This window comes from Mustela putorius, unplaced genomic scaffold, assembly GCF_011764305.1.
Source record: "Mustela putorius furo isolate JIRA1106 unplaced genomic scaffold, ASM1176430v1.1 tig00003869_pilon_pilon_pilon, whole genome shotgun sequence".
Taxonomy (NCBI): domain Eukaryota; kingdom Metazoa; phylum Chordata; class Mammalia; order Carnivora; family Mustelidae; genus Mustela; species Mustela putorius.
The window spans coordinates 35,082,257-35,109,045 of NW_025422021.1; the positions used below are offsets into that span (position 1 = coordinate 35,082,257).

Consider the following 26,789-nt stretch of genomic DNA (forward strand, 5'->3'; position numbering starts at 1 on the left):
TGAGCCAGCCAGGCACCCCTGCCTGTGAATTCTGAAAGCCCCCCTGAGGATATGATAAACCATGGTTAGAGAAATACACAAAGCTAATCAACAAAATGAGCAAAAATCAGAGAAAAACATTAAAATCCCACAACAGCCTGACTCTTGCTATTTTGTTCCTGTTTTACCTGCATCCAGGTGAAGCCTCCATCACTTCTACTTGGGGCAAGTGACTACAGCCAGGCATGTACTGGCCCACTCAGTACTTAAACCACTCGTAAGGCTGGAGCCTAGTGAATGGGAACCCTGGAGGCTCAGCCCCCCAGCATCACACATGGTTCCAACAGCAGAATCCAGAGCAGGCCAATTTGCCACCTAAGACCCTGCTCTTTCCACATGAAAATGAAAAATAATATTAGTCCTGTTTACTTTCTCTGCGAAGCCACAGTTCCTAGGTAAGCTTTTACCAGTCTAGGCATCAGCTCTGATATAACTGGGGGAATTTTTTTGTGGGGTAAGCTCTGACTTGTGACAGAAAAGTGATTCAGTTATAAGTCAAAATTCTATATGATAAAATTTAAATAAAGACAAAGTCCAAATGCTAACAGCAGAATTAAATGAGCCCAAAATCTTGTTAAGAATGAATCCTGGGACAGGCCTGATGCCCCTACAAAGGGCCCAAGACCCAGGGGGCCAGGGGCTTCTCCTTTCCCCTTTCACCACCTCCAGGTATGTTCTCCCTTTCTCTTCCGAGAAGTGCAGTGAAGCTTCCCCACATGCACGAGCACAAGCACCCGGAGAGCTCTTGTGGTCCTCCAGGACTGGAGCAAGGCTGTGTGAGCCCCTGTGCAGAGGAAAAGCAAGCCACACCCCGCACTCCTGTGGTCATGGCCGGGCTACCCCAGCACCTAGCAGGTGGTGAGCACTCCAAAACCAGCCCTCACCCATCCCAATGGCTGCTCCCACCAACTGCCACACACAAAAAGCCGGTGAACCGGCAGGTTTTCCACAAACCTAAGAGGACACTAGTAGCCACAAAGAAGCCTTACAATCCTGTTCATGAAGCTGTTCTCTTAGGTGAGGTGCATGAACTGTTCTGGAACAATGAAAACAAAGATCAGGCTTCCATGTGCCTGAAAAGGGTAATAGGAAAACAGATATGCCCCCAGGCCCAGATATTCAAACACACTCTGCCTAATTTTGTACAAAATCCTGTCCCTAATTTTGAAAGGTTTTTTGCTGATATCCCCCCACGGTAGAAATATTTAACTAGGGTACACTTCTGGGCTAAAGAAGGCTTCTGAGCTAAAGAAGGCTCCTGAACAAAGTACAGCTAGAAGAAAGGACTGGTCAACACAGTCTCATGGCCAGAGGCCAAGACAGAGATCTCCAGGGGGTTCTTGTTCCATCCCCTGGTCTGTGCCCCTCCACCATGTCCACCCCGGCCAAGACGTCATGGCATCAGGGTCCTCCGTGAAGACAGGATTCCCAAGAGCATGCTCCCCGGGGTCGTCTCAAGGATGACAGGAGCGAACCCACACCACAGCAGCAGGCATTCGCTCGCTGCTGACTGGATTCAGACGTAATATGTGCTTGGCTAGTCAATTATTACATAAGTAAAATAATAAACTGGAGATTGAGTAAACCAAGGCAAAGCTTTCCACATCTAAGCTTTTTGATCTCCAGGACGCCCAGCCTTGAGGGAACCTCTAAGGAAACCACACCATACCGTACACTGGTTTTCAGGAGGGTTAACCTGCACCAAGAAGGCCAGAAAGCAGCTCGGCAGCCCCCAATGGATTTCCGGACTTTAGACCAGCAACTTTCTCAATCATCCTGCTGCTCTAGGGAATAAACTGCAGACAGAGAATGGTAGAGGACTATGGACATTTCCAGATGTCACATCAACAGTCGACAAATCAGTGCACGTTCTGCTGTTCCTTCCATCTTAAAAACACAAAGTGAAAACCAGCCACACAGACCTAACTTCCCTCCAGGACTGTGTCTGAAGGAGCAACAGAATGTTTATTAGACAGAATGTGTTCATGGGGGCTCTAGTTACCTTTCTTGCACACACCTGACAGATTTCTAGAATCACCTATTGACCCAAAACCTTAACAAGGGAGCAAAGGTAAGAGGCTGCTTTCCATTTTTTTGCTTGTAGTACTCACCTGCGCCTCTGGGGGGCCCCCTTCATCTCTAATCAGCAGCAGGTAGCTCTGTCCATCAACAACGATCTCTTTCTTGAACCTGCCACCTGCCACACACAAAACATCTCGTTACAGAAGAAAGACAGGGTGTGAGGAGGGCAAACAGACGTGGGCTTCGCTTGTGGAAAAATACACCCTAGGCTGTCGCCCGGGAGGCAACTCTCAGTATTTAGGACCAGCAACCACTGGATTTTAAAAGAAGTACTGAACTCAGATTTTAAGTATTTGTCATTAAGGACCTGTGTCCACAGCCTCCCAGGCAATGCCGGGGTCACCTACGGCTGAGAAGGGAAGCATTTGATCACAGCCTTTGTTTGTAAATTCGGGAATTCGCTCTCCCTGGGAACACATTGATGCAGAGTTCAGAAACAGCACAGGAATTAGCATTCTCTTGTTGGGTTCGCAAAACTGAAACGAATTTTTCATGTTCAACAGGTGCCTAATCTACAACATTTTGAGAAATTCAAGGGCTGAGAACCTGTATTCTCCTCAAGAGAAACCCAGTTTTTGAAAGGAAAACACAGAACATCATGGGAATGGTGTTTCCGTATTCACGGGGCACGAGCACGGGGAGGACGCTCGACTAGCACACACGTGTTAGACAGAACTACAGATGGCCTCTCGCACAAGTCGAGACAGAGCGGGGCAGCTGGCTGGCGGGGGTGGGGGGTTAGAGAGCACGCCATGTTAGCGAGAAACCACCAGGGACCCTGCTGGGCTGCTGTGTGTGTGTGTGCACACGGGAAGGGGGGCTGGCCCTCCTCATCTCGGCCCTGCACACGCCTAGCTGGGGAGGGACACGCAACTGTCCTGTGCACCTCCTTGTAGCACCCCAGACCACCCCACCAGGCTTCTCCTGGACATGGGAAGGATGTCCACTTCTGGTTCCCTCAGCCACCTCAAAGACAAAGCACTTTGGAGATCCTGGGCTTTGAGTCCTCACCAGGATTCTGAATTGTTTCTGAGAAAGAAATGCATCAGCACCTGCTCTCATTCTGTCCTCGGCACAGGTGCCTTCCAGAAACACCACCTGAGCCCCGGACGACCACTTCCCAGAGAACCACACGGGCAGAGCGTCCCCACCAGCCCTGGAGGATGCAAGTGGGCTCTCTGTCTCCCAGGCCTTCCCGACAGCTCCGGACGGGCACCTGCTATGTGCACAGTGGCAGGCCAGCAGGGGGACCAACCTTTTGAAGCAGGCCCCCATCTGCACATACAGAGATGCACGCCCCCACTTTCTTCTCCTTCCTGGGCCCACAAAACACACGTGCTCTATCTGCTGTTCAGTCTGCTCAGTAACAAAAACCAAAGACAATTCTCCAACGTTCCAACAGCACAGACTGATGCTCCTTCTGCTCCCCCTCCCACCGCAAGGCCACCATCAAAGACTGCAGGCAGAGCACAGAGACCGGCATTTTGCTCGCTGGATCTGGACAAGCTCAGCCCACTTTCTGCACTTGTAGGAAGACGGGCAGATGACCTATGGTCCCCAAATCACAGACTCTGTGTAAGGAGAAAAGTATAGCACCCTGTCCCTGCTGGGCTGCCGAGATTGTAAAATGAGCTAGGAAACCTTAGGCACCCAGCAGAGTCCCCATGTCCCCATGGGCACGCAGCCACAAGACTCCAAGGCCAGGCCAGCACTATGTGCGGATCCCAGGGCCACAACACGCCACCCCAGGGACTTCACTGTCCTTATTCAACTCTCTCTACCCCAGTGTCCCCCTCTATAAAATGGGGCCCCTGCCCCACGCGAAGGGCAGCAACCACTCACAAGGATTACTAGTGCCATTCAAAATTTCTGCCAAGAGTTATCACTTGCTTTTATAAAAGATACACTTAATGTGTAAGCCTTCTTATATTGCTATTGCAACAGCAATCAGGATCACTTCCGCATTTTTAAAAACCTTTAAAAAAGAGAGATGCTTGGGGCTCCTGGGTGGCTCAGTGGGTTAAGCCTCTGCCTTCGGCTCAGGTCATGGTCCCAGGGTCCTGGGATCGAGCCCCACATCGGGCTCTCTGCTCAGCAGGGAGCCTGCTTCCTGCCTGCCTCTCTGCCTACTTGTGATCTCAAATAAATAAAATCTTCAAAAGAGAGAGAGAGATGCTGGAAACCTTCTATGTCTTGGTGAGAATAAATCGAATTCAACTTCTCATGAAAAACCAATGTCAGATAGGAATGTCTATACTTTGGGAAAAACCTTTCCCCTCACATCCTATTTGTAGAGATCTGACGGGGACAAGGGAAAAGCCACGGGAATCTGTGTACAAGCTCACGATTCCTCCCTCTGACTCCCAGTGGGTCGATCTTAGTGCCTGAGTTAGGGAGATACCACTACAGAGAAGCCGAGTGAGCACAGCACTTCAGATCATGTCTGTCTAGAGATCTGAGGCAGAAGTTAGAGCTCTCACGTCGCAGGAAATACTGGTGCTCTGAGTGATTTCAAGGCAGTTCACATGTCACATCCGCTGGGCCAGGGACTGGTCTGGGTAGCACCTCACAAATGTCCTTTCAGCAACACAGTCCTGCCTGTGCTCGGGAGAACGAAGGGAAGGGCTGAGGTCTGGGGCCCTCAGGAGGCTGTGGGAACCCTGTTGTTCCAGCAGGTATTTAAAAAAACCCAGTAATCATTAAGTGCTCCTCAATCTGTTAAGTTGCTAATTATCACATCCTAAAAGAGCAACGTTAATTTCATGCAGTGGCCCACCATTACCTCTGTTATAGGCGGAACTGGGTCCCCTCCCCTCCAAATTCATATGCTGAGGTCCTCACGCCCAAAACATCAGAAAAGGATCTTATGTGCTAATAAATTCACTGCAGATGTGATTGTTAAGATGAGCTCATACTAGCGTAGGATGGGCCCCTTATCCAGGGACTGGAGTCCCTGGACAAAGGAAATTTTGGTGAAGATGGATGCAGGAGCTTTATACGCCAAGAAACACCGAAGATGCCCCCAAACCACAAGAAGCCTGAGACAGGCCTGGAACAGATCCACCCCCACAGGCTCAGGGGGAATCAACCCTACCCACACTGTGACCTCTGATTTCTGGCCTTGGGAATGGTGGGAGAATCAATCTGCGTTGTTTGGAGCGCCCCCTGTTGGTAGCCCTCAGGTACAGCAGCCCGAGCAAACTAATACACTGATGCCGTCTTGGTCCTCAAGACCCTCCTAGAGTGAGCTCACATGCGCACGAACACACACACACACACGCACTTTCTCTCTCTCCACCTAGCTTATCCCCAGAACATTTTGAAACCCCCTTTACTCTCTCCATCCTGACTGTCTGTATCTGTTAAATCATCCAGGCTTCTGCAGGAGTTTCCTGGCAGCCTCACACCCACCCTTGGCCGCAGGCCCACCCCCACGGCAATCCACAGTCTGTAAGTTCTGCACCACGTGCAGGTCTGACTCAGAACCCCTGCCCTTCTTCGTCTCCCTGGGACCCTGGGTCCCTGCCAGCTGGCCCAGCAGCTCCCTGATGCACCAGCACTGGAGGGCACACAAACCTGCCCTGGGCACAATGGCCACACACGTGGCCTCCAAGCAGGAGGCAAGCAATGGAGCCTGTCCCTGGGGCCACCCGATCTCCCCCATCCCCCTCCAGGGAGCAAGAGCCCAGTGGGCAGGCGTCAGCACCCAGCCTTCCAGGAACGGGATGGCATAGGGCTCAGCACCTCCACCTCGCATGTCCTACCCACAGACCCTGCTGGATGAATTTAACCACCATTCCTTCACTTTCTTCCTTTCCAGCATATTTGTGGAGCCTTACTGGCAAGTTCTGCTTCCAGATGGTTCCATCACAGTATTCAACTCAAGGAAGGTTAGCAACGACCTCTTTTCTTACTCCTCTACAATATCCAGCTCTGTAACCTCAGCAAAGGGTCCAGACCTAATTTACATCATCTCTAAAAGGAGGGGTGATCCTTTCTCCCACCGCTAAAGGCCCCTCCCAATTTTAAAATCACTTAACGTTTCCCCTCAAGGTATATAATTAGCATGTTTTTTCAGTAACTTACAATTACTAATATTAGACACCTATAATTGGCTTATGTGATTTTTCTGGCACTATACACACAACAGGTAAAAAATTAAATACACCTATGGATTTGCCAAGAACCCCAAAGATTTAATAATTAAATAAAATTCGGCCAGATACTGAAGCATCCAGGGTGTGAGAACAAAGAAAGAGATTAAGAAGACTTATATATAAATAAACTCCCACTGACCACCAGTGGGCTCCCCTGGAATGGGGCTGCTGGGTCCTGAAGAAACACGGTCTGGCACGTAAATAAAATTCAACTTTAAAATTCGTTTTCTGCAGTTTAGAAATGCAAAGAGGAGAGCCTCAGGAGGACAGCCTGTGAAGCGCCAAGCTGGCCTGGCTTCAGTGGGGGCCATGGCTCAGGACTTCAAAGCAAGCGTCCAGTCCATCCCGAGCATTAGGTCTTTGCCTACCTTAGATTTAAGAGGACACCCCCAAATTCTGCATCCAACTGCACTTTTCATGTAGTGTTTTTTTGATGCCTATTTTATAATCCAATTTCCAATGGTTTTCCTGCAGGTCTATTCTCCCCGACTTTGTGTTCCTAGCCCACAGTGCCCAGTCTTCCCCGTGGCCAACATGTAAATTTGTTACATGATTGGCGTTCAACCTTCTCTGCCAGCTATTATTACATAATATTAAATTACTACTGGAATGATTTTACTTTTAGAAAGTGTCCCCATACCTGACCTCATCTTGGAAACTGTCAGCGCTGGCTGGCCCAGCACACCTGTGTACAGGGGTGCGGTGGGCACAGCAGGCAGGGGTGTGCCGACCCCAGGGCCATGGGGCCCCCATGCAGTTGCAAGCCTGCTGGCTCGACCCTAGCACCAGGACCCAGAGCCCGGGATGACATCCCTGTGGGAATGGAAAACGGATGTCCCTCTCAGCTCATGTGAGTTCCTTCCAAAGACACGCTGCGGCCAGCAGAGGGGAACAGCATCACACTCGGCGCTCAGCAGACAGACAGACAGATAGGCTGCTCTGCTGACTGAACTCAGCCTCATGTGCATCTTCTAGTTCAGCCAAAGGCAAGTTTTCTGGCTTCCCAGGAAACTCCCCTGTTGACCTTTGTGTGTACTTGAGCTTGCATTCTGAAGGGAGTCGAAGTCTTCATTTCTCCCCCAAAAACAGGTAAAAGGCAGACCTGGTGGACCTGGGTGTGCCTAATGAGAACAGGGACGCTGACTTGCAGGTGTTGTGAACGGCACACCTGGGAAGAAGGCAGTTCTGGTTTCTAAGGAGCTTCCAGAAAGACTGGAGAATGTCTCTGACCACCCAACCACAATCAGACACTCTAAAGGTGTCGAGGTTACTATACTGAGTCTCGGTCTCACTCCTGGGAACCAGTTCTAAAGTCAAGATGCTGGGTTAAGTAGAATAAGTGCGTTCCTTGTCATGGCTCACAGTCAGTGGGATTGACCCACTGTGGACGGTGATCCCCACACGGAGGGCTAAGCACTCATCTGTGTTGTCGTTCTGCTTTAAGGGGGAAAAAAGCAAATTAATTTTCCTTTGAAAAAAGCTTTCTTGGGAGTGAGCACTGCAACAGATGTTTGACATTTCTGTTTTTATCGTTTTGGTGAATAGGACTGAAAGCTACTAATATATCGTTAACATTTCTCTGAGCAAGAGAAGACAAAGCCAATAACAGACCTAGAACCCTTGAGAGCTCACAAAGCGCTGTTCTCCCCACATGCTCTCTGCTGTTGCTCACGATACCGGGTGAGGCAAACATCGTCACCGACATCCCCATCTCCTGGGGAGGAAGAGAAGGTCAGGCGCTGACCGCAACCCCCTCACCAGCACGCTGCAGGAAGGAGACACAAACCCAGAGGTGCCCATGGATCCCTGCCCTCTTTCTCCCGAGGGGACTCTGCTGGGACGGGTGCACGTGATGCCGCCCTGTCCACAGATGAGCCTCACAGCCTTCGGGGAAGTTCTCAGCACCCACGGGGCCGACTGAGAACCCAGCCTCTTCCTTGCTCTGCTCACAGCTCCAAAATCATCACTAAAAAGAAACCTGCTTATCATTTTGTTTCCTTTTTTTTTTTTAAACTGTGGACTTTCATCTTTACTTTTTCATGCTCTGGCAAAGGATGAAAATTATTTCTGAGTTTCAATTTGCATTTGTAGAGCATATTATTTCCTTTTTCTGTAAGAGGGGAGGGGCACTGTCCTAGCAGCTGATGGAGCTGTGGCTGGGCCCACTGCTTCCCGTGGGGGCAAGCTGGCCTCGGGACTGGGCAGCAATCACGAGCCGTGGCTCAGGCGGGGACATCCATCAGGGACTGGGCCTCCTACACTCCCTGCGCAATGCTGGCCATGAGAACCCTTCTAACATTTGCCCAAAATGATGTTCTCCACATAACCACTAGATAAAACGGAGTATCTGCAAATGTTATTGTTTCCTAATTATTTAAGGCAAATGGAATGAGAGGGATACATTGAATAAAAACTATGAATTCATTTTTCCCTAGGAGAATATAAAAAAATTAATTGTGAATGTGCCAGAAACTTTTAAATTTTGCCCTTTTAAGTCTGACAAAAATACCAAAGTTGATAACTTATTAATAAAGAGGTTTTGGAGAAGTTCTCTATTGTGACATTTAAAAGGAATTTTGGACCACATGCTATTTTTTTCACTGGGAAAAAAAGTCTCATCGGTAATGTATTAGTTTACAAAATTTAACAGAGTCAGACTTCATCTCCTTTGCCAATTTTTTTTAAACTTACATTGTTTAAAAAAAAAAAAAAAACAAACACCCAACCGGAACAGTAACAACTGTAAGACTGTACCAGCAAAGAGGATTAATGTGCAGCGACCTCGAAGTGCTCCCAAGGGTGAAGCACTCAGGGTTATGACTCGGTGAGATGAGGGTTCAACATGCTATTTTCTCCAGCAGCCCGAGGACTCTAATGAGTTCACTTCACCCAGATCTAAGTAAAATAACAAAGATCGAGAGAGAAGTCAAAGTTCCAGGTTAAGATGGCAGAAATGAACTTCACTATCATTCAATTTCCTTTCCTTTATTCCTAATAAAACAAAGGAGGGAAAGTAAACAGCAGGAGGAAGAAAACTGATCATCCACTGAGAAAAGGAATTAAGCTTCACCGACTAAATCCTCAAACACAGTGGGCTCTGCATAAAAAGAAGACTCCAGGACTGGACGGGGGCCCCTAATCACATCCCCTGGGGTTAACAACGGCCCCCAAAGGGTGGAGGGAAAGAGGGTAGAGGGTAGAGGCAGCAGAGCCTTATCCTCGACCCTCTGGAGGCAAAGAAAATGCCAGAATGGGGAATGACAGTCTGTATTCCAACCCCCACCCCATAAATGAAGGGAACCCCATACTTGGGCATTCTCAAATTCACAGGAGAAACAGAGCCCAGCCTGTGACAAAAAGCAGATCCCTGTGGTTGGGGGGCGGTTCCCTCAGGGGACAGAGGACAGGGATGGGTAGGGCATGATGATGCATTTGGACTGTCATTCTCCAGGAAAAGAACATCCAGCCTGGTCCTGTGGCCCAAGCACATCCCTGCAGGGAATCTGCGTGCATGACGGGGGCCTGGAGAACAGCAGTGTGAGCGGAGCGGTCCAGCCCTCTGCTCCAGGACACTCAAGACTGGGGCTATCGTCTCCTGCAGGAAACCAGATGGCAGGGGGCTCTCCACAGTCTCTACCGGACTCAGGAGGAGCGAGAGGAGCCTCCTTGGTGGCCCCAGCTAGTGTTGGTGGCCGACCCCGGAGGGACCCCAGAGCACAGTCAAGACAGCAGCAGTCTTGTCAGAGAGAAGGTGTGGGCAGATGCCCACAGAGGAGGTATGCTGCAGAGAAATGGTAAGGACACCGCGTGCTGATGCAGCGGTAAGAGGCAAGAAGGGAGAGAGGAAGGGAGCACACGAAGAACACAGGAGCCAACGGAGAAGAAAACTAAACTCAAAAAGCAGAAGGAAATCCCTTACAAGCGCTTTCCTCTCTAATGCAATTTAAGAACAGGCTTTCCAAACAACAAGAATGCCAGCGATGAGAATCTCAGATAGGAGATGAAGTGCAAACCCCGAGAAAGGAGAAACACAGCGACCTTCTGGAACAAATGAGTAAAATTTGAAAAACAGGAACGGAAGAGACAATGCTCCAAGCCGAGAGTCTGACACAGAGGGGACGGCTTGAAATAAACAGCTGGTGAGATCAGAAAGATGGAGACAAACCTGAGGCAGGAGTTAGTGGACAGGACGACAGATGAAGCTGACGGGGTGGGAGGGAAACAGGGTCGCTGACAACAAACTCCCCCAAAGAAAGACAAGCCTCTTGAGAGAGAAAATACAAAGGAGTTTTCCAGAAATGCAGAGAGATCTGAATCTGCAGATCAAAAGACTACACGATGTTCCAGGAAACAGTGACACACACTCTCAACCACTTTAAAGGAGAGAAAACAGAGACCCTGGTGGAAACAGCTCCCGCCACCAACAGTGGGGTTTCTTATCAGGCAGCAGGGTTTCGAAGCTACTCAAAAGAACTTTCCTCCAGCGAGGCCTCAATGCTTTTAAAAATGGTTGATTCGAGCATTTTTAAATACAGATAACTGGTTTGGTGAGTGAATCATAGGTGACAATGAACCAAGTCAGTGATGCACTGAATGAGACCCAGAACACGTGGATTTGGCTGTGTCAGGTAAACTCCTACGTAAACGCAGAAACCCACCTTCTGGAATATTAGCAGAAAGGTGGCTTTGAACTTGACTTTTGAAAACCCTTGTCTTGTGAGCGTCTACACCTGAAATCCAGCCACAATCTATGCAGACAAGTACCTGGCTACAGGACATGCCCCATGTTCTCAAGGCCAACAAGCCAGGCACGTGTATGGGGGCAGTTTTCTGTGTGTCGGTCAGTGGGGCAACAGTAATTGGTTCACATGCTAACCTCGGGATGTCATGGTGCGTTGAGTGCTTACCACAACTCGGAGGGCCCCTGTCTGAACAATTCCATGAAAGGACAACAGCTCTTCCATTAACACAACACGAAATTATGAAAGTCCAGCCACTCCTTTTACTTCCACACTTGTGGACCTACTTCGTGGAAGGGTACCTTGAAATAGTAAACAGGCTGATTATATATATATATATAATGTATTTTTTTTTAAAAGTGTCATTCACGCAGTTCAGATTTCCTGACATCCAGCCAACAAAACCCAAAACCAGCTGGACAGAAAGGCAGACATAACACTGGAACACTGGAACCCAAGAGCCTCAGGCCCTGTTCCCAAAAGAGCTTTGGGGCTGCCCCTCCGGAGCACTGAGCATGGCCCGTGGAAAGCACTGTGATGTCCCAGAGGCCTGCAGGAGGAAACTGCTGCTCCAACAGAAGCTGGAAAACGAAACAGCGGAGGAAGTGGCTTGTTGCTCAATAGTCAGGATTTCTTCACATCTTACTGAGGAATATACAAACCAGCAGTTTAATACATAAATCCTACTGAGAGTTCTCTCCTCCAAATCATTTTTTTAATTAAATATTTTATTTGTTTGAGAGACAGAGAGAGAGAACATGCGTGCACACGCAGGCAGAGTGGAAGGCAGAGGGGGAAGTGGCTTCCCACTGAGCAGGGAGCCCGATGCGGGACTCGATCCATCATGACCTGAGTCCAAGGAAGGCGCTTAACCTTCTAAGTTACCCAGGTGCCCTCAAATCATCTCTTTTTAAGACTAAAATAAATCCAGCAACTCTGGGCAAGTACGTAGACTGATTTATCCAAGCCAATCTCCAATTTTCAACATCCACTGATAGACCCAATATCATTCTCATTAAGTTTCATGAGTTTCCCCCACCCCCCAAAATTGCTTCAAATACTATTATCCCCCCCCCCCAAATTATCTTTAATAGAGCAACTGCAAAGAATAACACATCCTCTGTGTTGTCATCAACGCCAGAAGGTAGGCTGGCAAGGAGGCCACAGAGCCCAAAGGTGTCCAGGGGTTCCCCCTGAAATAAGGGGAACGCCGTCCAGAAAGAGACCTCTGCATGCGAATGGCTTCCCACCCAGGCCTCTCAGTGTGGGTCCCACCTCTGGGATCAGGAGCCAAGGCTTCCTCATGCTTCCATACACTCAGAATTTTCCTGTTAACACTGTTCTGCGAAGCTAGAACCCAAAGCCTCAAAGCTCACTTATACTTTCCCGCAGAACTCAGTATTCTCCCAAATAACTTGGCAGCTGTACCAGGGCTCAAGACCCCCACAGTCAGCAGCAGAGCCCAGCACGCAGACCGCATGACCGCCCAAGGTCCTTCCAAGTGCTGGAGCCCAGCTGATGATCCGTCAAGTTGTAACTCTGGGTGGTGGTACTTCCAGGCAGCAGTGAAGGGGAAGAGACACAGCCCTGCCGGCCAAGGGTAAGTCCTGGGCTCACACCCACCAACGTCAACCCTGGGTTCACACCTACCAACGTGAACCCCTGGCCCAAACCTCAATGGTACCTGTGCCTCCTGGTGCATTCATTTCCTCATGTGAAAACTCAGGTAATCACAGCACCTGACTCAAGTGACCAAGGTGAGCAGGCAGGAGCTGGCCCACATCAGCTCCCCATCGGGTCCTTAAACATCACAAGTGCCTGGCAGAAATCAGCTAGAGACTGCTCCGTTACAAGGACAATTTTGCGATTTCCAAATGCAAACTCACACTTAGCGGGAGAGTTTCCACTTGCAAAGGCAGTGACATGGGAGCACATCCAGGAGGATGCAACCAGAAGGCAAAAAACACTGCTCCCATTCCTACATGAAAACCAAGAGTTTGCCTAACATTTGGTCCTAATTCCCCATGTTCTGGAAGATCTAGGAGACCAGGTCAAAACAACTCATGAGATAGCAAGGCTTCCACAGTGCTTCTTAAACCGCTCCAAGGAGAAGGTTCTCCAGTCTCTGCTAACAGCCTCTCCACACTTACCCAAGCCCGAGGCGTGCTCCTCACCACCAGCTGGGCTTCCACACCAGTAAAGGGTAGAATGTATCTGATCTGCACTCCGGTGACACCATCTGGCTCTTCCCAGCACAGGCAAGAGAGTTGCTACCTGTGAGCCTTTCCCAAGTGCTTCCTGCCAATTTGGCACTGGGGTCTGCCTAACCGTGGCCTTCCGAACCACCAATCACGTGTTTGGCAAGCCCTGCCCCGTGCCACGCAGAGTGCTGGTGCTGGGAACAGAGGGAAAGGGGCAGAAGCTCTGCCAGAATGCAGCTTGTTTTCAAGGGCGGTGGGCAGGAGGAGAAGAGCCAGGCCTGGTGTCGGATGGGGCGGGGGGGATAGGGAGGGTACCGAGAGTAGGTACAGAACCTGCCCCCAGAATCCACTGAGTGGATGGGGGGAGGGGGGCAGTCCCAGAACTGCATTCTCGAGGCCCCTGCTCAGTAAAATCTGATTCATAACCAAATCAGTGAACTGTTTATTGAAAACATTCCAGTGCCCACGGCGGTGGCTGGACTTGAACATTCCAGCACCTACCGCCATCCCTGAAATAACTTGTGTGGTGAACTTAATGAAATATACTTAGTCTCGTACTAGTTTCTTTGGGGGAAAAGAACACACTTAAGGTTGTTTTATTTAGTATTCTGCACATTTATTTTAAGCACCAAAAAAGGTAAACTTGCGAAGAGCTTTGCAAACTGGGGTCCAAGAACCTGGCTCATGCAGAATAGTGAAACAAGGCTTCCTCGACCAGTGACACTACCTGTGGCCTGACCCAGGTGTCGGGGCCAGAGCCCCAGAATGGTAGTGGGCGCGTGACCACAAGCTCCAAACTGAAGCCGGACGCTGGGTTACGCAGCTACTGGCATGCTGGCGAGTGGTCCCTCAGTCCCCAGATTCATGGGGACTCAACTAGCGCAATCCATGTGAAAGTAACTTTCCATTAAAAAAATAATCTGTTGGGGCACCTGGGTGGCTCAGTGGGTTAAGCCGCTGCCTTCGGCTCAGGTCATGATCTCAGGGTCCTGGGATCGAGTCCCACATCAGGCTCTCTGCTCAGTGGGGAGTCTGCTTCCTCCTCTCTCTCTCTGCCTGCCTCTCTGCCTACTTGTGATCTCTGTCAAATAAATAAATAAAATCCTAATAAATAAATAAATAAATAAAAAATAATCTGTTGCACAAACTCTATTTTTAAATACGCAAACCTAGAATCAAATATGGAAAAGTAATGGCTTTCAGAACTGCTCACTCATGGGGTGCCTGGGTGGCTCAGCCGGCTAAGTGTACAGCTCTTGATTTCAGCTTAGTCATGAACTCGGCCTCACCGGATAGAGCCCCACATCAGGCTCCACGCTGAGCAGGTAACCCTGCTTGAGGTTTGCTCTCCCCCTCTGCTTCTCTGCCCAACTCATTCTCACTCACTCTCTCTCAAAAAATAAATAAATAAATAACTGCTCACTCACTATTCCCTGAGTGTAAATCAGGTATCTGCTTCAAGAAATTAAAAAAGACTGCTCACTGTTAGATCCAACCCTACGGAGAAACCAAAAAATCCTATCCATTTTAACGAGTTGATGCCATTTCTACACACTGTAGCGTGGGGTCTGTAAACTGTCACTAAAGGACCAAGTAATAAATAGTTTAGGCACCATGGGCCATATTCTTCTTTCCCCCTGGGTGCCTCTTGGTTGGTTTATTTACTTTTACAAATGTTTCAAAATGCAGTGACTCTTCCAGCTCATGGACAGTCACAGCTCGAGCGGGGCAGGCGCTGCTGGACCCAGTCTCCCCTTTGACATTTCTCATGCCAATGCCCGCACATTACAGTTTTCCGCCTTCCCTCTAGAGACTCGCTGTAACTGTTCCAGTCCTGTGGAAACAGTGTATTTACTTTACTGGAAGGAATCCGGGTTTTGTCTCTAGGTCTCTGTCCCCATCCTAGAGGGAGCTTTGGTCGGCGAGCACACCTGAGGAGAGTGCAGAGCATGAGCTGCACAGCTCCGAGCCTGCAAAGTGTGGGCAGGAGACAGACTGCCCCTGGGGTGTCCTCACGGGTGTGTGTGTGTGTGTGTGAGTGTGTGTGTGTGGTATGTGTGCATGCACACGCATGCATGCCTGTGTGTCACTGCCTCTCCAGCTAAACCTGACTCTGCACATGGCACAGGAAGCTCCTGCATCTGGAACATTCTGGAACAAGATCAACTTGCATTGCTCCCTGGTGCATGGCGGGCGCCTGCCCAAGCTGGAGGGCACTCCAGGGCACAGGGCCCAGCGCCCAGACAGCACAAACACACTCTGTGGCCAGTGTTTCTCAGAACTAACGAGCAGCCAGAACCCCTGACAGGCTGTAGAGGGCGTGGAGGTCAACAGGTTCCTGCAGTTCCTTCTGTCGGGATGTGAATCCATTCCAACCTCCAGAGGTTGTCCAAGGACTCCTCCCTGTCCCCACATCCTGTCAGAGGCCGGACCCCCAACTCCTGTCAGAGCATGTCTACAGTAGCCATCCCCCTGCCCCAACAAGGCCTCTTTCTTCCCTGGACTGCACGGAAGACGCACAGAGCAGCTGACCCGCACCCCTGCCAGGCTACGTGGTTACAGGGCACGTGGTTTTGGACAGTTCGCCCACATGCCCCCCACGCTCCCCACACCAGTCCAGGCCCGCTCCCCGCCCCCCCACCCTGGGGAGAGACAAGAGCATGCTGCGAGCCAGTCGGGTCTGTGCACCAAGCCCCCCTCCCCCGCTCTCTCCACACCATCCACTACTCAAGCAGCCCTCAAAGAGCAAGTGCTGTTTTCTTCTTTTGTCCCTGATGTTATTTTTTAAAAATAAGTAAAACAACTTTGAAAAAATGGGTCTTGGGAAAAGGGTAACAAATGCCGGCCACACATGCTGCTCCACGGGGCCGTGTGAGCAGAACACAGGCCTCTGCTGCCTACTCATCACACTTCATATTCTGCCCAGACTAGACCCTCCCTCAGAGTCTCCCAACACACTGCCTCCAGGAAGCCACCCAGGATGCACAGAACACGACACTGAAGTCGACTCTGGCTTTTACTTCTGGCCTGGGTCAGTCACCAGAGAATTCACGTGGATGCTATGAAACCGTCATCCGCAGGATCAGTGGTAGATCTGCATGGTCTACCCATGTGCAAGCACGCACACGCACATACAGGATTGGGCGAGCCTTCTCATCCGGTGAGACTGGAACAGCTAGTACCTGAGGACGTCCTGCCCCCAGGCTGGAGATAGGGGACTCCCACACGGTCACATGATCTCTGCCCCTAGGCTGGAGACAGGGGACTCCTGCACAGTCACAGACATGGGCACTCTCATTTGACCACAGATTCTCCCATGTAGTTTTGCCACTTGGCCTATTTCACTTCTGCTAACTTTGACCTCCCTCATCACCAAGTCCTGGTCCTCCGAGTCCATGACCCTAAAGGAGAGTTGGCACTTAGGAGTTCTCGGTCCAGTAAGCATGGTCTCCCAGGAGGTAACATTTTCTGCAGACAATGTCAACCGCTGCATCTCTCATCAGCCATACCTGCCAGGTGAGCTCCATCCATTCAAATGATACCCAGCCTCCTCCGGAATGTCAGTCTCTCCACCTTGACCCACAGGGAGTTTCTCCTAACCCACGCATTCCTCCCTGCACCCTCCCCTCTGCACCAGGCATGGTGTGCCCCTCACCTTCTCCTCTCTTCACCCCAAGGCTGGTCTCAGCCCAGTATTTCTTCCTTTCTGTGCTGCCTTCCACAGAAAACCTCTCACCTAGCGAAGGCATGGTCAGACATCTGAGGTCTCCCACTTCCTAGAACCAGTAAAGCAGCCTGAGCAGGAGGAAGGGGTGGTGAGTTAAGACAACAGTGGGGAGGGAGATACAGAAAAAGTTTTGTGAGCTGATACTTTCAGATCCAAACAAATGCATAACATTCTGGAGTTTGCTGTCCTTGAAAATCAAGAAGGAAAACATGCCTAAGAAGCCCAAGGTCCACAGCCAAAGCAGGGCTGTGGAAGCCAGAACGATTTGGCAGCAACAGCACAGGGGTGAGTTCAAACGGTACCCGGGGCACTGCCAGGGCGGGTCCTCAGGGCGTAAGGCCAGACAGCGGGTCCGAGTGTCACGGAAGAGCTCTGCATTACGAGCCCCCATCAGTGACGATACAGAAGAGCACAGAACTGCAGCCAGGCAACCAGACGGATGTCTGATCTTCTGCTGGAGCTACAGAAATAGCCAACTCTCCTCCCCATTTCCCGGGAACACTAAGGATCACCAATGAAATGCCTGCCACCAAGTGGGGAGACCTTGCTGAGCAGAAAGCCCACTGAGGCAAGAAATGGGACAGATCATTCCTCGGGAGCTTACGTGGCTCAGCGAGGTCTCCTAGACGAAATCCTTCCTCTTAGCCGCTCCCCACACACGAGTTACATAAATCCCTGCTTTTCTACGCAAACTCCTTGAAGGTGGTCACCTACAGTCTAGGCTGACACACTGCATGTGTACCCTGTGACTTCCAGATCAGAAGCCAGATCCGAGCAGGCCGCTGCAGGGCCAGTGGTAACGGCTCTACTGCCATTCAGACTGCCTGAGACGGGAGCCGGCTGCCAACAAGATGACAGAATCAAGGCCAGACACAGGGACAGATGCAGCAACGGACCAGGGGACTCTCCAATGACCACTTTTCCATTTGCAATACAGAGGTCGCACAATTGAAGCTCTAAAACACACCTTTGGTATTAAAACTTCTCCAGGAAAAAGTGACCTATAATTGCAAAGGTGAAACTTTCTGGACCCTCATCTCCTTTTTCCTATTAAAGAAATGGTTTTGTAGCAACGTGTGATGTCCCGAGAGGTCTTGGGAAAGCAACAGCTGTGTCAACAGTGTGCACCGTGCTATTTGGGGGCTCTGCATCACATGGCCAGAGGGAGCAGTTGTGGGCTGCAGGGGGAAGCTGGCGCTCTTCCGGGCAGAAGCCAGCAAGCCCTCCTCTGAGTGCTCACTGTCTTCTTTGGCCAGGTGTGAATCACGGCCTTGAACTTGAGTTAATTCAACAGAAGGTTCTTCTCTTTTCTGGAAGGTACCCGGCTCACAGTACGCCCTTGGTTTCTTGTTGACCTAATTGTAACAACATGGGAAGATGTGTTCTGAGTTCCAAACGACCAACTCAAAAACACATTTTGTCCTGCCAGCTCTGTCAATGCCAAAAACATGACGACCTCCTCATTCTTACTTTACAGCCTTCTTTTCCTTGTTCAAAACAAAGCAGAACGTGCTCTTTCATGATTTCTTTGTGGCTCTAGGGATAATTTCAGGATCCCTCCCCTATTCTGGGCAGTATCACCTGGCCCTCTACGTGGCTTATGTCTGAGAGGACAGAGTGAAGAGCAGGGGGAAGGAAGTGAGAGGTCAGTGACGTTCCATGGCCAGGGACGGATTTGAAAGGATCAGAGAACGTGAAAAAGACCGGACTTGTGCCTGATCTATTAAAACAAACTACCAGCAGGCTGCTCGTAACCTCAAGGTTTACAGATAATCCTCATTAAAAAATTGTCATGTACTCATAATCACTCAGTTACAAGTAACATGGCAAAATTGTGTTAAAACACTTAAAAGGCTGGATTTCAAAACTACTCAACTTTTATTAGAGTTTACAGATTTTTTTTCATCAGGACTTTAAACAGCACAAGAGGACATGTTTAGAAGTAAGCCCTAACATCTGTTGAGCAGTGGTAGCTGACAAAAAATTTTTTTAAGTTTATTTGATTTGGAAAGGGTTTCAGGGGCTGACAGCTCAAATGCAGTTCATGTGTCCCAAAAAATATGGCTAAGTGTTTACCACATGGTTTGTTTCTAAGCAACTAAGCAAACATTCATTTAAAAAAATATTTCAGACCCATGTGCTCCTGAGAACCACCTCCCACCCCAAGACAGACGTATCTGCTGAGAAACAGCTGCTGGCGGTGCCGATGGCAAGACCAGGGGAGGATAGCCAGCCTGCAGGGACCTCACTGCCAGCAGGCCCTTTCTCCTGCCAGGAGCCATGACCACAGAGCTCTCCACCCACATGGGACAGGGGCAGCCAGGAACGGGGCAGCCCGGCACCTTTCTCCCCATTTTGTTCCCACAGTTCCTTGGAAAATTAGCTAAGAGCAGTTAGTTTTATAAACACAGGAGAAAGGGTCTGTGGACATTAAGCTCACCTCTGCAGACTGTAAAATCTTCCCCTCAACCCACGGGACAGTGGAGTCTCATCCTGGGAAGCTCCTAGGGCCTTGCCCTGCACTACCACCATGGCAGCTAGCCGGTGTGAGCTCCTCCAGGCTCTAGATTCTTCCACCCAAGCTCTCTGCACAGTTTAGCAAGGCCCACGGCACAAGAGAGAAGAGGAAGAACACAGGGATGTCACAGAGACAGGGTCTCGGGGCACTGACCCCATTCTAAAGCTCGAAGTCTCTCGACATCACCACAGTCCACCACCTCCCAGTCCTCAAGGGGCACCACGGCTCAGGGAAGGTGTCCTTCATGTTCCTGTAGAGACTGGACATCCGTGTTTCCTTTCTTTTCTCTTTCTTGATTTTGAGGGGGACAGAGTGAAAACCCAAGAGGAGGTCTGAGGTTGAAGGGGCATGGTGGGAGGGAGCACCATGAACGTGAAGCATGGACGTGAGGTGGACACTCAGACAACATGGCCAAAATCGTTCACAATTCTAATAAGCGCCAATAACAAGGCACGGATCACACTGCTTCTCCTTACAGACAGTGAGTGAGAGCTGTGAAACCCCATCAAAGGTGTGATGGTCACAGGCAAGCTCATCTCCTCTCTGCAGAGTTCCAGGACACCAGCAGTGAGCACCTCCAGCGACAGCAGGGCAGCTCACGGTCTGTCCCCACCCCCCCACCGCAGGGAGTGGACAACCATGCCAGGTGCAGCTTCTGCTTCAAAACCAGGTGTGCATCACACATGGAGCAGCGCTGGTGGGGGGATTCCCTCCCGTGACAGAGAAGCTTGAGTCCTCGCCCCTAATATCCGTGATGTGACCTCATCTGGTAACAGGGTCTTTGCAGAGGTGACAAAGATGAGGTCAGACGAGACCAGGGTGGGCCCTACATCCAGGGACCACCAGCCCCATGAGAAGAGTGCCATCGCACGCAGACAAGGCCATTGGAAGAACACCGCGTGAGAACAGACCAGTGGTCAGAGCCTCCAAGAGGAATGCACCTGGTCAACACCATCCTGTCGGGCTTCAGGTCTCCGGCATGGCGACAGTATGCCATCTGTGGTCACTTGCTATGACAGCCCTAGAACTGACACGCATGCACACACACACACACAGCTGAATGGGTATTTACACAGAAATTTCATTCCTCAGATGACTTGGACGGAACCACTGGCTCCCCTCTGAGTTACCCACTTTTGCACTGCTCATTTACTCATTAAAAAACACACATAATATTTAAATCTATCCCTCATTTAAACTGCACCTTTAAAATCATTGAAATCGCGTTTGTCAACCCTCTGCTACAGGAGTATCCGTGAGAACCTATCAGCCATTTCAAACACAGCAGCTGTTCTCCTCGGAGACCCAGCTACAACCCATCTGACGAAAAGTACATTCGGCCAAAAGTCCGGGTCATCCTGCACCGGTTTCTGCAGAAGAGAGAACTCTCCTGCAAAGAGAAAGCTGTCCCCACCGAAAAAGGCCAGCAATGTGAAGGTCTCATGGCGGCGGGTCAGAGTGGCACTAAGGGACATTTGCATGCTAAGGAAATCAAGAAACAACCCTGAGAGGACAGGAGAGCTCCAGCGAGCCATGCACACTGGCCGATTTCACGGCCACCGGCAGCAGCAAGCTGGTGCCTGAAGTCACTGCCACGCGCGGCCGGGGGCAGCCAGCTGGTCACTCCAACAGCTGCAGGAGGGAAGAAGGATGAGTTAGAAGAAGTGAAGGGCCGCACAGCTTGCAGGACGTGCCCTCCCCCCAGGGTGGCACTGGAGATATCCATCCTCAGCTTGCTGCCCCCTAACCTGACCCTCTGTCTCGCAGATACTCACAGGTGGGGCTGAGCTGTGATCAGCTTCTCGTGCCGCCCGCATGGGCACACAAACCTGGGCAGAAATTTGGTATACTCCAAATCCGGAACATTCTGGATGGAAGGCTTCTCAATGAAGTAAGCATATCTAATACGTCAATGTCATTCACATTCAACAACAACCAAGATCACTTTTTCCAGCTGCAGGGTCCCTGGCAGAGTTCCAGTTCCAGAAAGAACTCCAGTGTGGCCAGACAGTGAGAAAGCGAGGCTTCCGTCATTCACGCCCTTTCTGAAACAAACGGATTCTCCTGCTGCTACGAGACTCGCCCAGGCCAGGGGACGGGAAGTGGGAGTCAGTGCCCCGGCCTCCCCACGAGGCAAGGACGTGGCCACCTGCCTGGTTCCAGGAAGGCGGGAGTGGACAGCCCCTGGGAAGCAAAGATTGTAGGGGAGGAGGTATGGGTTTCCCAAACACACAGCGGCACCTGCCCAGTTCCTTCTGCAGCCAGAGGCCCCAATGCACGTCTACTCAGGCTCACCTGGGGGCCCTACCCTGACCTGAGTCACACATGAGAGGACAGGCAGGTGGCCTGTCCTTGAAAGTAGAGAGAAAGGATCATGGATGGTCTTTCCCCGATCCAAGACACATTGGGCACAAGCCTCACTGTGGGGAATGAGACTTTGCAGATGAGGAAAGGGATGTCCTTTGGTGTGCTCATGCATGCTTCTACCCTGTAAAATGGTGTATTTTTAAAACCGTATGCACTGCCATGACATTTCAATAGAGTAAAATGTGTTAAACAATCAAAGAAGGGGGGTTCATCAGAGACCACCGTTTGAGTCATTCCACTAAGTATAATTTTTATCTGAAGTATAAACATTCAAGAAAAATGCCTTCATGCTCATCAAAATATAAGGGTCCCTTGAAAAGAAACCACAGCCCCAAATGTGATGGAACAGACCAAAAACAGCACATGGGAAAACAGCAAAAGCCACATAACAACAGCACAGCACTGCGTGGGGAAGAACCAGCATCCATGACTTGGGGGCGCCCACGCTGACTACACTGGACGCCGAACTGAGCGCAGGAGGAGCCCAAGCACTGGCAGAAAACCAGGGGCCCAGACCCTGTCACCAGCGACCCCCGAGAATGCGTGCAGATTCACTCCATGAGGCGATCGTGGGAGGTCAGGTTAGCCTGTCCCTCAACAGCTGGCCTCATCAATCGTCCCTAACCCCAACAAAGATGCAGAAAGCCCAAGAAAAGAGCTCAGGCCTCCTCAGTGGAATCCAAAGGACTATGGCTAAAATCCACGCTCAGACACCGAGGAACAGACGCAACACCAGCACAGCCCAGGCACAGGTCCCAGGGAAGACGTCAGAAAGACCCAGGACCACCTCTCCCCCAACCCCTGTCCAGATGGTACTTTTCCTAGCATCTGTATACATTCTCCATCCATCAGATACACGGGCTTCTCTTCAACTCCCAGCTAGAAGCCTGTGTGTCTGAACTCCCTACACCTTCATGTCCATGTGGATAACGAAAAAGCGGACCTTTCCCTGAGGTGACCACCACGAGGCTTTGAGGACAGGGTTGCAAGACCCTGCAGAATGACGGCCAAGCCCCCAGAGAGCCCCAGAACGCCAGCCTTCCGTGCTCTTCGGAATGGTTACACGGTCTCCAGGACAAGAGTTAAATACTAGAACAGGTGTTACAGGGAACATGAGAAGCTACTCAGGACTGCTTCTAAGAACACATCTAAGGGACAAAACAGGGTGAAATGTGTAACTTAAACAAAAGGATAAAATGAAACAGAATCAATGGCACACAGAACGAGGAGGGAGGGAACACTACAGTGCGAAGTCGAGCCTGTCCTCTCTCTTCAAACAAGACAAGCGCTGCCATGAAGGAAACGTATAGTTACCTGCATCCATATCTGCAAAGAATGGAACAGCCAGTAAGAAAAAGAAGGAACCAGAAATTCAGTGTCTCAGAGTTGGATTGTAAAAGGTTACATGGAGAGAAAATATCATTCAGAAAGCCGCCTGTGAACTCTACATTGATTAAAGACACAGGGACTGCGTGGCTTCCTACTGCTACCATAATTTCACTTAAAGCAAAAAATAAAATATGAATATGTTAACTGAAGAAGCAAAACCCTAATGGCAAAAGAAATCTCTTACTCTCATGCAAAATGATTCTTACATGTTCATAATACAATATGTGGGGGGATGTACTCAAACATGTGGTGGTCATGTGAGAGGCTCTGATCCAGGACCACGTAACAGTACATACAAGTTACGGAAAAACTCAATACCCAGATCAGAGGAATGTCCGAGCAGTATTTAAAGGGGGCGACACCGGACTGACATTTGAAACGCCAGGACTATTACATAAGAAATAAATTCAACAGCATTTCAAGACTCTACTCTACCACTCTAAATGCCAAAGTAAGTATAATCGGTTAGCTAAAAACACTATAGAAGAAACAACATACCTAAGGATCTTTACTGCTTGGCATTTTACTCTTTTTCGACATGTGATGATGCATCATCGTCACGATTCAGAGTATGCTATGGGAAAATCTAATAAACTAAACGCTCTGGAGCTTGAGACAGCCTGGCAGACAGCATACCTTCGGGAGACTCCTCCTGGACGTACGTGCCGGTCAGATACCGGTGCACCAGGGCCGACTTGCCGCTGGCCAAATTACCCACGATGCCCTGAAACACAGAATTGGACGACCGTTCATTATCATTCTGTCACTCTACTCGTCAATCTGCAAACAGAGAGAGGTGAGCATGTATAGTAAGTCAAAGCCTGATCACACCCAAGCATCCACAGGAAGTACCAAACCTGGCTCGTCAAACTCTCCTGAAGTCAAAGGGCTTCCTGAGCCCAGCTGCCCGTCTCCTGTCCTCACCAGTCTCGCAGGCTCTGAGCACGTCAGCGCCGTCTGAGCACACGCTGGTTGTGGTCGTGCTGGCACCGTGGGCAGTGGCACCACCAGCAGTGCGCACAGTGAGTCAGCCCATCCACACTGACCGCACACCCTCACCATCCTGAGCGAGGTCCATGGGGGTTCCATGGGGCCTGGCGCAGTCTGGACTCATATAGGAATGAGAAGGGTGTTCTGATATGTTCCACCAAGACTACGGCATTGGTCCCAGAGCCCAGAGAGAGATCAACTAAAAAGAGCCACATGGAGGATGAACCATGGGGGCTGCAGGGGCTGAAAGGGGGGCTGGGAGCAGGGCGCGGAGAACAGGGAGAAGCCTTCTTCTCTGGAGCATGGGTCCGGGCGGCGGGACCAGGACACAGGGCAGAGAGGGGCCCGCAGTGAAGGCGGCAAAGGTGTCTGGACTGGGTTAAAATGCCCATCCAGAGCGAGGAGGACCAAGGCTCCAGCCAGAACCAGCTGCGTCTTACTCCCAGTGGGCAGTGTCCCCTGTGCAGCGCCTTCTTCAGGAAAAGCTCTCTTACCACAGCGCTGACACATGGACCTGAGGGCGGCTGGACCCTCCCTGCGGGGGACCCTTGAAAACCTTCCTTCGCCTATGCCAGGAACCTCACTTCCTCCACCTCCTCTGCAAGCCGCCCAGGGAGAACCTCCTTCTGTATATTTACCTTTCCCTTCCCCACCAGAACTTTCCTCTCTGCATTCAAGATGCCCAAATCAATTCTGTAAGAAAAACAAAACAAGAGCCCTGCCTCTGGACGCAAGTCCCCTCCTATGAAAGCCAGGTCCCCTTCCCAGCAGAGCCAGGCTCTCAGCCATGCTCGTGCCCTCCCAGGCCTGTCCTCGACCCCTAAGATCTCAAGTGTTGAGCCGAGGGCTGCAAGGACGCTGCCCCTGAGGTCAGCAAGGGCTATGCTTCTCGGAGCACTGGCCTTTCTCTTGCTCCTGACCCAGCCCACCACCAGAAGCTGGAGGTGAGCTATGCTTTCTTCAAACTTTCTGCTCCGGGCTTCCTCCCTGAACGTCCTCTTGGCCTACACAGGATCCTTGCAGATCTCCTAGCTTCTTCTAGATGCTTGACCCCCAGTGTGCCTGGCCACATCCCTCCTACCCCCAGTAAGCTACTGATCCCAAATCTCATTCTCCAGCCGCCACCAGGAGAACCACTAAGTTCTCTGCATGCACCCCACACCATCCCTGCTGGTACTCAGACCCCACCATGCCCAGACTTCATCACTTCCCCCAGTTTGTTCATCCATCTCTGTGGCCACACCCCACCCTGCCTCTCAAACCAGAAACATGGAAGTCATCCCAGATTCTCACCCTTTCCGGCCATGGAGCCCCTGTACTTGGGAGTACTTTCCTCGTACTCCCTGGGAGTACTCCTGGGGCAGGTCTGCTGTCCACTGGATCACAAGGGCAGATGTTAGCTGGCCTCTCTGTCTACAGGCTCCCCTCCTCACCCCTGGAGTACCAGAGAGACTCCTGGAAACTGCCTTGTCCTGAGAGGCCTTGCTGTCTCCAGACACCTGGACTTTCTCACATCCATCACTTCCTGAAATGCTGCTCCTGCTCACGGGTCAGCAAGCAGTTCAGATGTCACCTCCTCTGAGAAGCCTTCCTAACGCACAACCTCAACTGGGCACCTCTCTTCAAACCCCGTTTCGTGCCCTCCTCATGACGCTGTCCCTTGACCTTTACCTTACCAGTATCGCTGTATGGGTCTGACCAGTGATGCTGACGAGTCTCAATGGGCAGGCTCGGGGTCACCTTGTCTCTGGGTCCCAGTGTCACCCCAGCAAGGACAGCCTCCCACCAGCCCTGGCCGCACTAACGAGCCAACACGTGAACAACCAAGCACAAGTACAAACAGAGGCTTTGCTGCGGAGGCACAAAGCCAGGCGACATGGACAGATCCTAAATAAAGCTGTCTCCCTTCCCGGGGGGACTCATGTCTTCCTTTTACCTGCGGCCTCTATAATCTGAGTTTCTACCTATTAATTATTCTTTTGCTCCAGGGCACCTGCTGTTTGTCAGCTTCATGCTGAGAAAATCCAAACCAGTATGCCACAGAATTAAATTTTTAATTAAGATTAGAGCTTCTCTTTCCTGAGGAGGAAAATGCTCAGACTCCAGCACTGCTTGGCCTGTATGTCTGCATGGGCAGCGTCCATTCCGCACACACCAATGCTCTGTGGAGAAGCGGGCCTTCAGGAGGAGAGAATCCGTCAGTCCTGAGGGTAGCAGGGGAAGGCCTGAGCTCCGGTCTGCACGGCCGCCTCATAGACCGTCTTACATTCAGCCCCACAGGCCTTATGCTAATCTCAAAGACTGGCAGAAACTACCAGCCAGCTGGAAGGAGGAATAAAATAAGGCATGGAAATGCTCTTCAGGCTGTAAAGCTCCACTGGGACCCGTGAGAGCTACTGGGAATAAAAAGGAGAGAATGGAACCAGCCCATCCATCGTCTACCAGCTTCGTGGGAGGCTGACGTGGGAGCAGAGTTGGGAAAATCACACATGGGCCCGCCAACGTTTGGTGGCCAGAGGCAGTCACGGTCCCCGGATTGCAGACCGTGTCCTCGGGGTGAGGCCAAGAAGCATCAGAGCT

General features: G+C 50.7%; 1 protein-coding gene across 9 annotated transcripts in view; it reads right to left on the reverse strand.

Annotated features, from left to right (window-relative positions):
- The window catches only part of AGAP1 (ArfGAP with GTPase domain, ankyrin repeat and PH domain 1), a 507,095-nt gene that overhangs the window by 306,944 nt on the left and 173,362 nt on the right, over positions 1-26,789 (reverse strand). For 5 of the 9 annotated variants that reach the window (XM_013048468.2, XM_004777555.3, XM_004777554.3 and 2 more), the window contains exons 3-5: positions 23,856-23,943; positions 23,145-23,156; positions 2,151-2,236 (exon numbers count right to left, since the gene is read on the reverse strand). In XM_013048468.2, coding sequence (XP_012903922.2) covers positions 2,151-2,236; positions 23,145-23,156; positions 23,856-23,943 — 186 coding nt within the window. The remainder of the gene's footprint in view (positions 1-2,150; positions 2,237-23,144; positions 23,157-23,855; positions 23,944-26,789) is intronic. The other 4 variants (XM_045066852.1, XM_045066853.1, XM_013048469.2 and 1 more) reach the window with 1 other exon arrangement.